This window comes from Staurois parvus, unplaced genomic scaffold, assembly GCF_062004578.1.
Source record: "Staurois parvus isolate SC_StPar_1 unplaced genomic scaffold, SC_StPar_1.0 ptg001132l, whole genome shotgun sequence".
NCBI classification, from domain to species: domain Eukaryota; kingdom Metazoa; phylum Chordata; class Amphibia; order Anura; family Ranidae; genus Staurois; species Staurois parvus.
The window spans coordinates 210,672-225,221 of NW_028318928.1; the positions used below are offsets into that span (position 1 = coordinate 210,672).

Consider the following 14,550-nt stretch of genomic DNA (forward strand, 5'->3'; position numbering starts at 1 on the left):
ATGGACGTTTTTACAGCTGCTGTTTTTGGGTTTGAATGTGTGTTTTTTTTTTTTTTTTTTTTCCCCTCTCTACAGCTAGTAAACCCCCCAGCGTGTTATCCGATGTGTCCATGTGCACACAGACTGTAATCAGTGTTTTTTGGCTGGGGAACAAACCCAGAACTAGTGGGTTTCTAGAGGAGTTTTGTTAGCCACTAAAACACTCTAACGCTGTAAATCGCGGCAAACCAGCACTTTTTTAAGCTCTTTTTTTTTTTTTTTTTTTTTTTTTTTTTTTTTTTTTTTGAAAAACGCTAATGTAAAAACACTGAAACTCACGTTTTTAATGTGCCGTTACACAGCTAACATTACCAGTGTTATTAAAATGCCCCGTTTGCATGGAGCCTAGTTGTGAAGTACACACTGTAGAGGGAAATGCTTTGTTGATATTTCATGTCTGAGGTTTACAACCACTTTAACGTTTTTCCAACAACATATCTTCCAGTCAAGCAGAAAATATTCCGTTTATAAAGATTGTTCTGCTTTCCCTCCTTGTAGGAATGCCAAGATATGGAGAAGGAGAAGACACAGTTACGGGACGAGATAAAGCAGTGTAAACTTGGGGAGATGCAACATTTGCAAGACTTTTCTGAACTTGAAGAAGAAAATATTTCTCTTTTGAAACAAGTGTCTGTCCTAAAGGAAAATCAGGTAATTTTGATCTTATTTTCTCAACCTTTTCTTTGTATTTGTGATCATGGTGTCTTCTGCTTACCTTGTAATACAATCCGGAATGTATTTTCTCAAGTACCCATTTTCATTTAAAAAAAAACTCCCTTTTAGTATGCTGCAGCAGACCTTACTTTATGAAATTTACTAAAACTGGAGCACTCAGAATCTGGTGCAGCTAGCTGGGCATGGTAGCCAATCAACTTCTAACTTCAGCTTGGTCGGTTAAAGTATTACTAAATGCAGGATCCTGCATTCATTATCTGGTCTCCCACAGTACATAGAACAAGGAAGTGCAATTAATAAGGAACTAAATATAAACTGCTAAATACCTTTCCTCATCAGCAGTATTTAGCAGTCTTGGAACTTCTATCAGTGTCCAGCTGAGCACATGTTAAAGCTTGTAGGAGGAGTTTTAATTTTGCTCTAGGAAGATGCGGAACCTCTGACCTCTGTCTGGGCAGTGCTGATCACATGCACTCTCCCAAGAAAAGAAAAAAAAACCTCTAGCAATGCACACTTAACGGAGTATGTGCAGAATGTCTCCACACAATGTCTTATCAGGGGATAAGAGAGGGATGCTGGAAGGAGGGGAGGATCAGAGAAGTCAGGATCAAACTGCATTTTTACACAATGCAGAGGATTAACCCCTTAGGTTCCACAGTGAGTATAACCAGCATGTTTTACTGCAGTTAGACTGATTTTTCTGTTGTGGGTTTAGTAACACTTTAAATTAGAACTATGGGGGGGGGTAATTACATATATAATGCACTGTCACTTGCATTAGCAGTTATTTATACCCACCTAATCCAGCTTCTAGAAAATGCTGTGGAAATCCAACCAAAATCGGAACACCCAATTAAGGTGACCTTGGCCCTTGCTCAGATGAGGGTTGCAGATTTACACTGGATTTCAGGCAGTGATACTGCCACCCCTTGAATTGTGGTTTTGTGTGTGTTTTTATTTATCCAATGCAAAGGGAACTTTACATTGAATTTTTGAGCCACAAGTGGTTGCCGAGAGTTTGGCATGCAGTTGCAGCGTGGTTCCGTTGACTTCAATGAACAGTCGAACTGCTTGCCAAACACATACAGGCTGTACAATTTTTGTACTGCCACTGCTAAACATGTTCATTGAAGTCAATGGAACCACGTTGCAACTGCATAACCAAAAATTGTGACTTTGATATACCAGCCCATGCAGCCATGGGCTGGTATATCAAGCCTGTTTTTGCTGCCCATGGGAATGAGGCCTTAGATTTCCTGGAGTGGAGATTAGCCCCAGAAATGTGTTGGCTTCTCTTGAACTTTTTGTCTTTTGGAATAAACCTTTTTATCTGGCTTCTTCATTTTCAACACTTCCCAAAATTGTAGAAATCATTCAGGGTGTAGGAGCTGCCAGCCTTATATCAACACCACTTAGCTGCATCAGTATCATACCATTGGAGGATAATAATATAGAACATGTATTTATAGCAAAACTCCACGGCTCCAGCATCTTTTAATCGCTCCTTCAAGAGCTAGTATTAACACCAGTACTTGTTTTCTCTCATGTATCATAGTTTTTATTACCTTTTTAATTCTGCCAGTAGATCCATTATGTTTCCGCTAACTGTGAACAGGCCAAGCTGTCCAGTAAAAAGGGACAGTTCTGTTCACAGACAGTCCCCATCTGGGCTGCAAAATTATCAAAACACTTGTCAATCAACCAGTAGAGGCGCTTTGATTGCAGTGGATTGGACGAATGCACCACCGGGATACCACCAACATGCAGATTTCGGAGCTGGTGGTCATCCTATAAAAAAAAAAAAAAAAACAAACAAAAAAAAAAACTTCACAGTGGAATCGTGAGCAGAAACTGGCAGGCCTAACATTTACTCACACCAGTATAACAAAAAGGCTTACACTAATTTTACAAAGCAAAAAGGAAGCTGTTTACTAAACTTTCAGTATTTGGGTATTTGCTTTAAATTTTTGGGCGTTTTTCAGTCCTGCCAGTGAAAAGGTGGCCCCTGCCAAATTAACTTTTATGGGAAAGCCACACTCATGGTGGTCTCATGGTGTATGTCTTTCCATGGCTTGCATGAACAGTGCAAAGTGACCATTTTTAGAGGAAAGGCTCAGATCAAGGCCACACAGTAAAAATGCTGGATCAGGGTTTAAAGTGGAATTCTGCCTAACACTGACTTGTCCTCGAAATATCACCTCCCTCTTCCTGCTACCTATACTGCCTGACCTGTGTACTGTTCTATTTTTAGTCTGCTTTGGTCTGGTCACTTGATCCCCTGCGTCAGTGACTGGTGAATGCAGGGGAGAGGAGCGAGTGTTCAAGAGACTGGGAGTTTCAGGAGCCATGATGTCACTTATAGGCTCCCATGTCCCAGCTGTTGTCTGCGTTCCTTCATCTCCCCTGCAGCCACCATTAACTGAGCCAGGGGTGCTAGAGCTACAGATCATGTGACTGGAGCGAGCAACAAATGGGTAAGTACGCATCTTGTTTTACACTGGCTAGGCAGTATAGGTAGCAGGAGGAGAGAGGCAATATTTTTATGACTAGTTGGTGTTGGGATGGAATTCCACTTTAAAGCGATACTAAAGGTTCAGTTTTTTTTCTTGCAAATAAACATGCTATACTTACCAACTCCGTGCAGTGGTTTTGAGCAGTGGAGCCTGGAAGCTGATTGGTTTCTCTGCAGATTTTGCACCCTCCAGTTTTAGTAATTCTTCCCAATGTCTGTCCCAGCTGGAACATGTGACAGATGTGATCTTGGGCCTATATTTTGTTACAAAATGTAGATCTACTTTTTTTTTTTTTTTTTGGTCTCCATGCTTTTTAAACATTTTAAATTTCTGTCCCCCCAAGGTGGACTATGAAGGACTAAAACATGAACTGAAAAGAAGAGATGAAGAGATTGATATATTAAATGGTCAATTGGATGAGCTGGTCCGTCTAAAAGACATAGCTGAGCGCCAGCTGGAGGAGGCCTTGGAGACCTTGAAAAGTGAGAGGGAACAAAAGAATGAACTGAGGAGAGAACTGTCTGGGTACCTCAGTTATGACTCCATAGGAAACCTGCAGATCAATCTTGAAGACCCAAATGAAGAGGATTTTGACAGCGGATACAAGTCCAATGGAGATGTCTTAATGTCCACCCCACGTAACAGCGACATCTTTCATCCTGGACCCAAGCTGGCCTCCGATCTCTTCACTGAGCTGAACCTGACCGAGATTCAGAAACTCAAGCAGCAGTTACTGCAGGTATTTTTTGACTTGGCTTGCCTGTGTAAGAATGTTACCCGTTATGCTTATAAGTGGATTAGTGTTTTGTAGTTTTTGATGATCTTGCAGGGTACCATTCCAATTGGACTTAGTGATTGGATCACAAGCCGTGGTCTTGTAGATTTGTGCTAAATGTTGCATACACAGAGCTCTTTTTTTATGACGTTTGCCTAATAAACTTGTGCATAGTTTTATCTGATGTCTGTCACCGTTATTGATATTTCTGGTAGTCGAAGTATAGCCATACATGCATGGACATCTCCATCCATGCCAAACGGTGTGAATTGAGGTTTCTCCACTGCTGCCTATTGTATTCAACCAGCCATGACACCTATTACTGCCCGTACCCCTGAATAGTGATGCAGTCACTGCTGACAATTTTCCACCCGACTACTTCTGTTTTTCAATTGAAGTTGGTTGTAGTTTTGTGGTGCTGGCAAGGCCACCCATGACTTGAATTCCAGCCGATTCACCAGAAATGGCCGAAATTCCAGCCGTATATGGCCAGCTTTTATACGGAAAAAATTTGTTTGCGTTTTGAGTAGGTTTAGCTAGTGGTAGTTAACCTGGCCATACATGGATAGAAATTCTGCCGTTTCAGCAGGGACCAGCTGAGATTTGACCTATGTATGGGCAGGCTGATTGTACCCATGTCGATCCATTGATCAACGTGGGCACAACCAGCCTGTCAGATTTTTCTACATGCAATTACTGCTTTAGCCAACAGCAGTAATCATTTCACCCATGGTGGAAGGAAAGAAAATCGAATCGTATGTGGGTTGCCTTCCTTTCCAGTAGACATTTTCGCTAATGTTCGAAAACATTTTGATGGTTATCCGAATAATCGAAACAAAGCTGCTTGGATAAATGGCAAAACAGTATTACAGGACAAATCCTGATGAATTTGATCAAATTCTAAGGGCTGGTTCACATCATAGAAATGGTGTATGCGTGTTTTTAATGCGATCCAGTTCATTTTTATTTGCCTTTTTTACTTTTTATTTTCTTTAACGTGAATAAGGATGTACATTTCAGGTGCGTTTTTTGTTTCTTTGATGTTCTACTGCGTTTCAGTACTTTTCATTGCAGAAAAAATGCAGCATGTTCTACTCCTTTTTTTTTTTTTTTTTTTTTTTTTGTTTTGTGCAACTGACTGCACTGGTGTGAACTATGCCATTGGAAACCATGTAACCTACAATCTAAAAATTACTGCCATTTTTTTTGATTCAGCAAAAAACGCACTGGACTTATTGTGCTGTGAACTGGCCCTCCTACCTATTCCTGGATAAATGACCGCCTTTACACAACCTATAGCAGTAGGTTGCGGCATTCTGTGCAGTGATTATGATGGGCGGATGTGTGACCGGTGATTTTTTTTTTTTTTTTTTTTTTTTTTTTTTTACAAGTATATGTATAAAATATCTGTATAATGCATGTGCTTTCTTTTTGTCTTTATACATATAAAAGCTGTACCTCTTGCTTACTACTGCTGTACAATGACTGTTTGACTTGCTCAGTCTTTCAGTGCAGGTCCACAGGCCAGTGTTGCCCTTAAAAACCTGTTTTATGTACAGGCGGAATGGGAAAGACTGTGTACAGACCTGGTCTAGTACTTTTAAAGGATGGGTTCATCTTTTGGATCATGTTATTTGTTCCACCTATTTTTAGGATTCTCTGCTTGCTCCTGCTGTCACAATTTAAAAACAATGCAGCCCTGCGGGGCTCTGCCTGCATGGCCATGGCATTCATTCACAGTTTCCTGTGAATGAATGCCTAGAAGTACTGTGAGCCGTTGCGGCTAATTGCTTGTAGTTCTCAGTGAACTACCAGGGCGCTAATGAGGGCTCTGGTAGTTCATGGATTCTTTCTGCTCTCAAGTAACTTCCTACAAGGTATAGGCAGGAAGATATGCTGATAGTCTGTGGGATCTTGAGATTGCACCTGCGATCTGCTGATTACAAGTGCAATGCTCTGCCAGATCCTTAGGAGAAAAAAAATTAAATGAAATGCACTTTGAAAAGAGGATTGCTAGGAGCTGATCTGCTCATAAGGCAAACTGCAGAGCTTTTGGAGCTCTCCTGCATCCTATTCCATAAGGCATCTTCACCAGCATCTGGTTGCAGATCCTTGCTGACCTCAGTAATTCCTTATCCTCGGACAGATCTTCCTTGTGTGGCAGTGATGGACAGGAGGGATGTTACTGATCCTACCAATGCTACCTTTCATTTATTCCCACTACTTGGCATTTTGACAAGTCTCCTGGAAAAGGTAGTTCCATGTAGGAGGATCAATCTATGTAGATTGTTAGATAGTTGTGAGGCATAGGACATAGGCATCATTCTTATGGGGTGCATCGTTGCATACCCTGTGTGAGGGTGGTGTTTTACCTGCATGGGAATGCACAGGTGTTCCTTGCATTCTTGTCATTTGGGACACAGCAGCAACATAAACACCTAATGACATCTGTGTTGGCTGTGCGTCCCCAAATTCTCACTGTTTGTGTTCGAGCCGTGCACCCCCACAGGTGTCATATTGGGAGCAGCGGCTGTGTGCATTCTGCCACGGTGTGCCAATTCACATGAATGATACTGCCTGCAAAGGAATGCGCAGAACACCTGTGCATCTCTGGGTGGGAAAAACTCAGCCTTCGTATGGGGTAAGCCTTTGCATGGGGTATGCATTATGTCGCTTTGCACCTGAAAAACTTGGCAGAGCCTTGTTTTTTAAAAAGTTTAAAAGTAAATTAAATTCTGCCCACAAGTAGATGTTATCCAAAAGACCTATCCACCTGCCTTAACCCGGCCATAGACAGTTCGAATCTCGGCCAGTTCAACAGGAGCCTGCTGAGATTCAAACCATGTATAGGCAGGCTAAATGTACCCAAGCTGATTGATCAACTTGGGTACAACTAGCCTGCCGGATTGTACATGCGATTTATTGCTAGCGGCTGTTATAGCCTCTAGCTTTGATCACTCTCCTCTCCCGGCAGGGGCGTTTCTCCCTGCCAGGAGAACACAATCCCTCAGTGGGAGGGATCCCCCTGTCTGTACTAATGGGGTGACCCTTTGGTTTCAGGAAGGAAACCATCTATGGCTTGCCTTATGCGTTCCTAAAGGCCTGACTCTGCTTTAATTTGCTGAGCATTCCAGGCTGATATTGTACAGTATTTGTAAAGCCTTACCTAATGTGAAAGTTTAAACTCAACACTGACATCTGTCTGACATTTATTTAGTAGACTGCAAGTGAGGGGAAATGTCATAAACTGGGACATAGCAATAAAAACTCAACAGAAGGTCTAACCCTTCCACTTTGACTGCACTTGACCTGTCTAAACTTCAAAAGCCTGCAGGTATGGCCAAATGCTGGGCTGTTCTGACAGGTAAAATACCAAAACTTTGACGCGTTTGCCTGACTGGACAATAGGTAGTAGACAATCAATCATAGCGATGAACCTTTAGGAATGTTTAGGGCTGGAGGTAGTAGCAAATCCCAACACTACCAGAGAATTTGGAAGTTTTGAAGAACAGCCCCGTATTTGCCTGTAACAATAGGAGACCTATAGGCCCTCATGTACACTGGGCATTTAGCTGTGGATGGAGGGCACAAGTGTGTTGTCTAGCCCTGCTACCAGCACCTTGCCAGATTCTATGAGACACAGACTTGGATATTGCAACTATCAGTGTGAATGTTTAGGGTAGTATGCGTCCAGGGATGAATGCCAGGAACGCAGGAAGTCTGCATTTACCTCTGGACGCATACAGCTGTAATGTTCCTACTGATAGGTGTGTGTTCAGCTGGTGCAGCTATTGACAGGCTGCCACCAGCAGAGCTGAATGGGAGATCTCTGCCTCCAGGAAACTCAAGACCCATTTATCAGGGCTAAACTTCCATGTACATGGGGTCTTAGATGAGCTTCTGAAGTGTTAGATCCCCAGTCAAGTTTTTATTGTTGTGTGTCCATGTTGAGGAGTGTTACACTTTGTCCTGCTAACAATTTGTCCTTCATGTTCTGGTGACAACTCTCAAAAATGGGCGGTTTCCTCTTTCACTTTCAACATGGAGAGGAGATATTAGCCAATGATGACACTTTTTTTTTCAGGGGCTCTATACGGGCATTTCCTTTTTTTTTTTTTTTTTTTTTTTGTAGATTGTTTTTTTCTCACTATTAGTAAATTGAGGGAAATTTTTAATTTTGATTCGGTTCTCCTCATGCACTGCTCCCTGTCCCCTATCAACCCCCCACAACACACAGGCTGGGCAGCTCACCCCGACATGCAAACTAACTGCCTTTTTAGACCATGTCACACTTTTTTATTTTGGGTGTTACATGGTTACTAATATCGTGCTCTTGTGGGGCTGGGGCGCTAAGAAGATGCAACACACAGAGACGTGGTTCATGTGCTAAGAAGAAGCATTCTGATAGGAGGAGAAAACAGAGCATCATAGTGATGAACTGATCACTGTGCTGCTTCTCCTTTCACTGTCCAATCAGAGGCTGGGGTCATGTCTAGGACAACCTGAACCCAAAGGAAATGGGTTAAATGATCTGGCCTGGCCATTAGGCTGAGGACATCTAGCAGCATGAACAAAAGTACTCTGGGGAAAAAAATCAATAGATCGAGAGCCGATATTTCAGCGTTTTGTGGTGGTTTTTTTTTTTTTTTTTTTTCTTCTGTAATGGGCTATTTATTCTTATTGTTGCGTGTTTCTGCTTTAAAGTGGAACTGACATTTTATTTAAAGAGAAAAAATGAACACAGACTTGTATTGCAGAGGGGACTCTATTCTCTTCTGTTAAAAACCCCAATTTTTTTTTATTTAATATATATTTCAATATTACATGGTTTGGAAAAATCTATTAGAAATTAGCATGGTGTCTGGTCATCTTGCTGCTAGCCTGGCTGATGCGACTCTAGTGGGCATTCATAGTGGTTACACTACATGTGGCCAACTGATATATCTGAAGTCTCAGAACCACGAAGATGGTGGCGATGGGACAACTAAGAGGAAAAAACCCTGCGTCGCTGGAAGGGCATACTCTAAAGGTATGAGATGTGCATACTTGCACATTATGGCAGGACCTCTGGGGACCACATGCTCATACAGATCCCCATTAAATGTTTAATAGAAGCAGAATGAACTTCACTTATGACCATCTCTGCAATCTGATGAGTAAGACAGACATGGGCCGGCTTGTATTAAGTTCCCTTATTTAGTTCATTGCTTTGCACGTTGAGTTTGTAGGTCATTTGATGGGTGTAGACACCATTCATGTGATGAGTGCTGCTGTACCATCTGCAGAAAATCACGACATCCTCCTTTACTCACCATAAAACAAACCATGCTATTGTGGCTTCAAGTGCACTCGGCATATGACTGCTTCTATGCATGTTCTCTATTCATCCACCAGTTGTCTAATCTCATGTGTGGTGTAGGATGTCGTTCTATGGAGTCATATCTGTTGTCGGCTTATAAACCGCTGACTGTAATAGACTTTATCAGCCACTTAGTAACTCGCTACCTATCTTGAGTGTTGTCAGCAACTTCTTTTTGGAGTCACTTAGCGGTGAGCCTCATTTATTATAATTAGGTTAGTATTAGAATGTAGCATGTGTGATTTTGTAATCTAAGTAGAATACTTAGCACCCGTCTTGTAGACTGTTTTATTGCCAGGCCTAAAATATCTACCACATATGTAAACTATGATATAAAACATGGGGGGAAGAGAGCTATACAAAGAAGGAAATAAGTATTTGATCCCCTGCTGATTTTGAATGTTTGCCCACTCACAAAGAAATGATCAGTCTAAAATTTGAATGGTAGGTGTATTGTAACACAGACAGAATAGCAACAAAAATTCAAAAGAAATGCATGTCTAACAAATTATGCACTGATTTGCATGTACATGAGGGAAATAAGTATTTGATTCCCTATCATTCAGCAGGATTTCTGGCTACCAGGTGTCTTTCATACAGGTAACAAGCTGAGATTAGAAGCAGTCTCTTAAAGGGAGTGTTGCTAATCTCATTTTGTTACCTGTATAAAAGACACCTGTCCACAGGACCAATCAAACAATCAGATTCTAAACTCTCCACCATGGCAGAGACCAAAGAGCTGTCCAAGGATGTCAGTGACAAAATTGTAGACCTACACAAGGCTGGACTGGGCTAACAAACTATCGCCAAGCAGCTTGGTGAGAAGGGGACAACAATTGGTGCAATCATTCGCAAATGGAAGAAACCCGAAACAGTCTCCCTAGGTCTGGTGCACCATGCAAGATCTCACCTCGTGAAGTGTCAATGATCATGAGAACAGTGAAGAATTATCCCAGAACTACACGTGAGGATCTTGTAAATGATCTCCAGGCAGCTGGGACCACAGTCACCAAGAAAACAATTGGTAAAGCACTACACGACAAGGATTGCAGTGCCCGCAAGGTCCCTCTGCTCAAGAAAGTGCATGTCCAGGCCCCTCTGAAGTTTGCCACTGAACATCTGAATGATGCAGAGGAGGACTGGTTGAAAGTGTTGTGATCAGATGAGACCAAAATCGAGCTCTTTGGCATCAACTCAACTCGCCGTGTTTTGAGGAGAGGAATAATGACTATGACCCCAAGAACACCATCCCAACTGTCAAACATGGTGGTGGAAACATTCTGCTTTGAGGGTGTTTTTCTGCTAAGGGGACAGGAAAACTGCAACGCATCAAAGAGACGATGGATGGGGCAATGTACTGTCAAATCTTGGGTGAGAACCTTCTTCCCTCAGCCAAGGCATTGAAAATGGGTCGTGGATGGGTGTTCCAGCATGACAATGACCCAAAACACACACGGCCAAGGCAACAAAGGAGTGGCTCAAGAAGAAGCATATTAAGGTCCTGGAGTGGCCTGGCCAGTCTCCAGACCTTAATCCGACTGAAAATCTGTGGAGGGAGCTGAAAGTTCGAGTTGCCAAACGTCAGCCACCAAACCTTAATGACTCTGAGAGGATCTGCCAAGAGGAGTGGGCCAAAATCCCTCCTGAGATGTGTGCAAACCTGGTGGCCAACTACAGGAAACGTCTGACCTCAGTACTTGGTGGCAAATCCCTTGTTGGCAATCGCAAAGTCATGTTTTGTGAAGGGGATCAAATACTCATTTCCCTGATGAACATGCAAATCCGTGCATCATTTGTTAGACAGGCATTTCTGCTGAATTTTTTGTTGCTATTCTGTCTGTTACAATACACCTACCATTCGATTTTTAGACATCCCCTGCTGATTTTGAATGTTTGCCTACTTGCAAAGAAATGATCAAATACTTATTTCCTTGTGTGTGTGTGTGTGTGTTAGATATATAGATAGATATTTTTCTGCTCTATTAAAACTGGTTTTGAACTGGTCTCTTTTCCATTGGCTAAAACAAACTGCCTGGAGATTGAATACACACATAAGCACTTGAAATACTTATCTAATACACTCGTGTGCAAAATGTGAAATAAAAATTCCTATAATTGCCTGAAGATCACTCGGATGTGAATCCAGTCTCATTATTCACCAAAAAGGTTACTTGCTGTAGACTGGTTGGTTCTTGGTGGCTGTGTACTTATTAGGCCTTGGGGAAAAATTGCACAGCTCCTTGGCTTTTCTGTATATGCATGACTTTTACAAACTGTAACTGTAGTTATAACCACCCCCTTCCCGCACAGCGGAAGGGGGTGTGGGAAATGTATTACAGCAGTGTGAATGGCTGTAGTAACAATACAATGTGCGCAAGAGCTATGCTTATGTACAGAAATGTCAGGAAGCGTTTCTGTGATTTCCTACCAATGGCTGCTGGGCAATAGACATATGTGAATATGTAAGGTAGGCAGAGGTTTGTGCTTCTGGTACACAGAGGTGGTCAAGCCAATCCCTGTGCCATCATGGTGAATGGTGATCCATTGGACCTATTAGTTGACAATGAAGCACAGGTTTTGGGGAGGCTGTTGGTGGTCCTGTGCTCGATGAGGTACAATGGTTTCAAGATGGAGCATAGGCTTGACACCTGCAGTATGTTGCTATGGAACGAGGGGATATGCCAAACCCTGTGCTGATGGTGGAGAGACTGCTACATTATGCAGTTGGAGTGAGGGCCATACACTCACTGTACAATGAGCTGGTGCCTCATTTTTGCTTTAAATATGGGGTATGGTACAAATACTAATGCGCTTTTGTGCCATTTGGATGAAGCAAGGTTGATTTTTTTTATCCTGGGGATGCAGTCTGTTCCCATATATCGATCGTAAAAGTCTTTTGAGTTTTATCATCAGAGCATCCCATTCTTCATCTCCGTCTCATTTTTTTTGTCAACATAGGCTTTGTACAAAGGCCAGCTCTCTTCCCTACTTAGATATACTTATTCTGGCCTAGAGAATATAACTTTTCTTTGATCTTGGGTAATGTGATTCTTTCTGCAGTTTTGCTGTGTGGGGTTGATTCTGACTCTAGCACTTCCATCCTTCATTATGGTCTGATGTGCTGAGTGGTTTTTGTTTGTGGTTTTTTTGCTTTAAAATTGAAAATTTGCTAGTAAATTGAGAGTAGCACAGTTGCTAACCCCAAGGTTTATTTTTTCTAAAATGTCTGTACTTGCCATTTGTTCTTCTAATTGGCCTCTTGCTGTAGAACGAATCTTTTCAGAAAAAAAACCTGTACTGCACAAATATTGAGCCATTTCTGAACATTTGCTTCTGATAATGGTGGTTGATGGACTGCCATACTGAACCCCTGGATTCAGTACTTTGTCACTCAGCTATAAGTATGCTGATCAGGAGTTGTGACTTTACTGGCCTTCATATCAGGCAAATGATTAAATCTATAACAACCAGCCAACTAGCATTTTAAGAAACAGGTGAACTACTGCTGACATTCATTCTGTTTCCTGTAAGCATTGTTAGGTGATTTAAAGCAGTATTAGCCCAACTTCAAACCTTTATTATATTGCAGCTTGCCAATTCTTGGATGGCCGCATTAGTTTTTTTTTTTTAGGATTCCTTTCATTTTTCAAATGGTGATCCAGCCAGTAGGTGTGTTTTACCAAAAGAACAAGCTTTCCTACAAATGTAAGCGCTTCGAATGTTGAGATAAATTATTTAGCAATGACAGCAGTGCTTACAATGATCAGCCAATGACTGGGTTTACTGCTTTTGGTACATGTTTTTAAGAAGTTATAAAAATTTTTACCCAGCCCTCATTAAAGAAAACAGGATGCTTACCAACTGCTCTGAAAGCACCATCTGAGGCTGGTCTATCCAAATGGTAAAATCTGGTAAACCTTTGCTTAGTGCCAAAAAGCCCAAGAGGTGCTTACAGATCTAGTAGAGTGTGCCCTAACAAAGGGTGATTCCTGATTCTTGAGACCATAAGTTTATTTTAGATGGTGGTCTGTCGAAGCAACCAAGAAATGGTGGAGGGAGAAGCAGGTTCCTCTATATGAGAACCAGTATCAAATCCCTCCCGGTGTACGTGGGAGTCCACATGTGAGACATCCTTTTTACAATGGTCCTAATTAACCCCTTGATGCCGACCACGTGCAAATTGGTGGCCTGACAGAACTGAGCTTTTTCTGTGCGGCCGCTAATTTGCATATCTGTCTCTGCTTGGAGCATGCCGCACAAAGACCGGGGCGTCACTGAGAGCCTAACGATCGGGACCCGGAACTCCTGATTTTTGGGTCACCGGATTGCTGCGATAGCCTCTGATTGGCTATCAAGGTGTTCAGTCACTATGAAGCCTGCCCCCATTGTTTCTCTCTCTGAATGGAGGAGAGAGATTGCATAATCTCTCTCCTCGCATGTGCGTAAAAAATAAACAAAAATGCCTAGATCAAGGTTTGATTTAGGTCTGTGCTAGGGTCAGGTGTTTCTTTTTTAAATGCGTGTCAGTGGCAAAATTTAAAAATAAAAGCAAATTGCGCACTATGGTTTATGGGCTGTACTACGGGTACAAACGTCAACTAACATTCACACGTGGTATCGTTGCAACCAGCAAGAGCCGGAGGAGTTATTTTGGGTTGTTCTTTGGTGGTAGGTTATGGTAGTACCAAGAAATATACAGTTAAATTTAAAGTGTTTTTTTTTTTTTTTCCCCCTTACACTATTTTGGGACTTTTTAATTACCAAAGAAAAAAAAACAGGAGTTATCCGTTACCATTTACCACCAAATGAAAGCCCAATTTGTCCTGAAAAACAAAAGTATTGTCCATCTTGATGCACAAAGTAGTTGCGATGATATGTATGATTTTGCTAATGCATGTCAAAGTTCTCAAATTATGCTTAGGCGTTGAGATTTGTTTTACCCTTAGGCACGAATGGGTTAAAGAATGGGATGCTTGAAGTCTTAGAAACAAGACTGCTAGAACCAAAATCTGGCCTTTGACGATACTCGATACCAATTGCTGATTGATGTTTACCTAAAAAAAAAAAGTCAGGATTCAACTGCGAGAATTTCAAGGGATTACCGTTTCTAGTCTCATACCAAGCAAAATATGCCTACCATGTGCTGTTAGACCTTGCAGGAGGTAGACTTCCTAGCTTTTGGTATCCCG

General features: G+C 41.8%; 1 protein-coding gene across 1 annotated transcript in view; it reads left to right on the forward strand.

Moving 5' to 3' along the window:
* LOC149439374 (protein bicaudal D homolog 2-like) overlaps positions 1-14,550 on the forward strand; it is a 70,823-nt gene that overhangs the window by 19,252 nt on the left and 37,021 nt on the right. The window contains exons 4-5 of the mRNA XM_089659096.1: positions 538-690; positions 3,571-3,966. Coding sequence (XP_089515222.1) covers positions 538-690; positions 3,571-3,966 — 549 coding nt within the window. The remainder of the gene's footprint in view (positions 1-537; positions 691-3,570; positions 3,967-14,550) is intronic.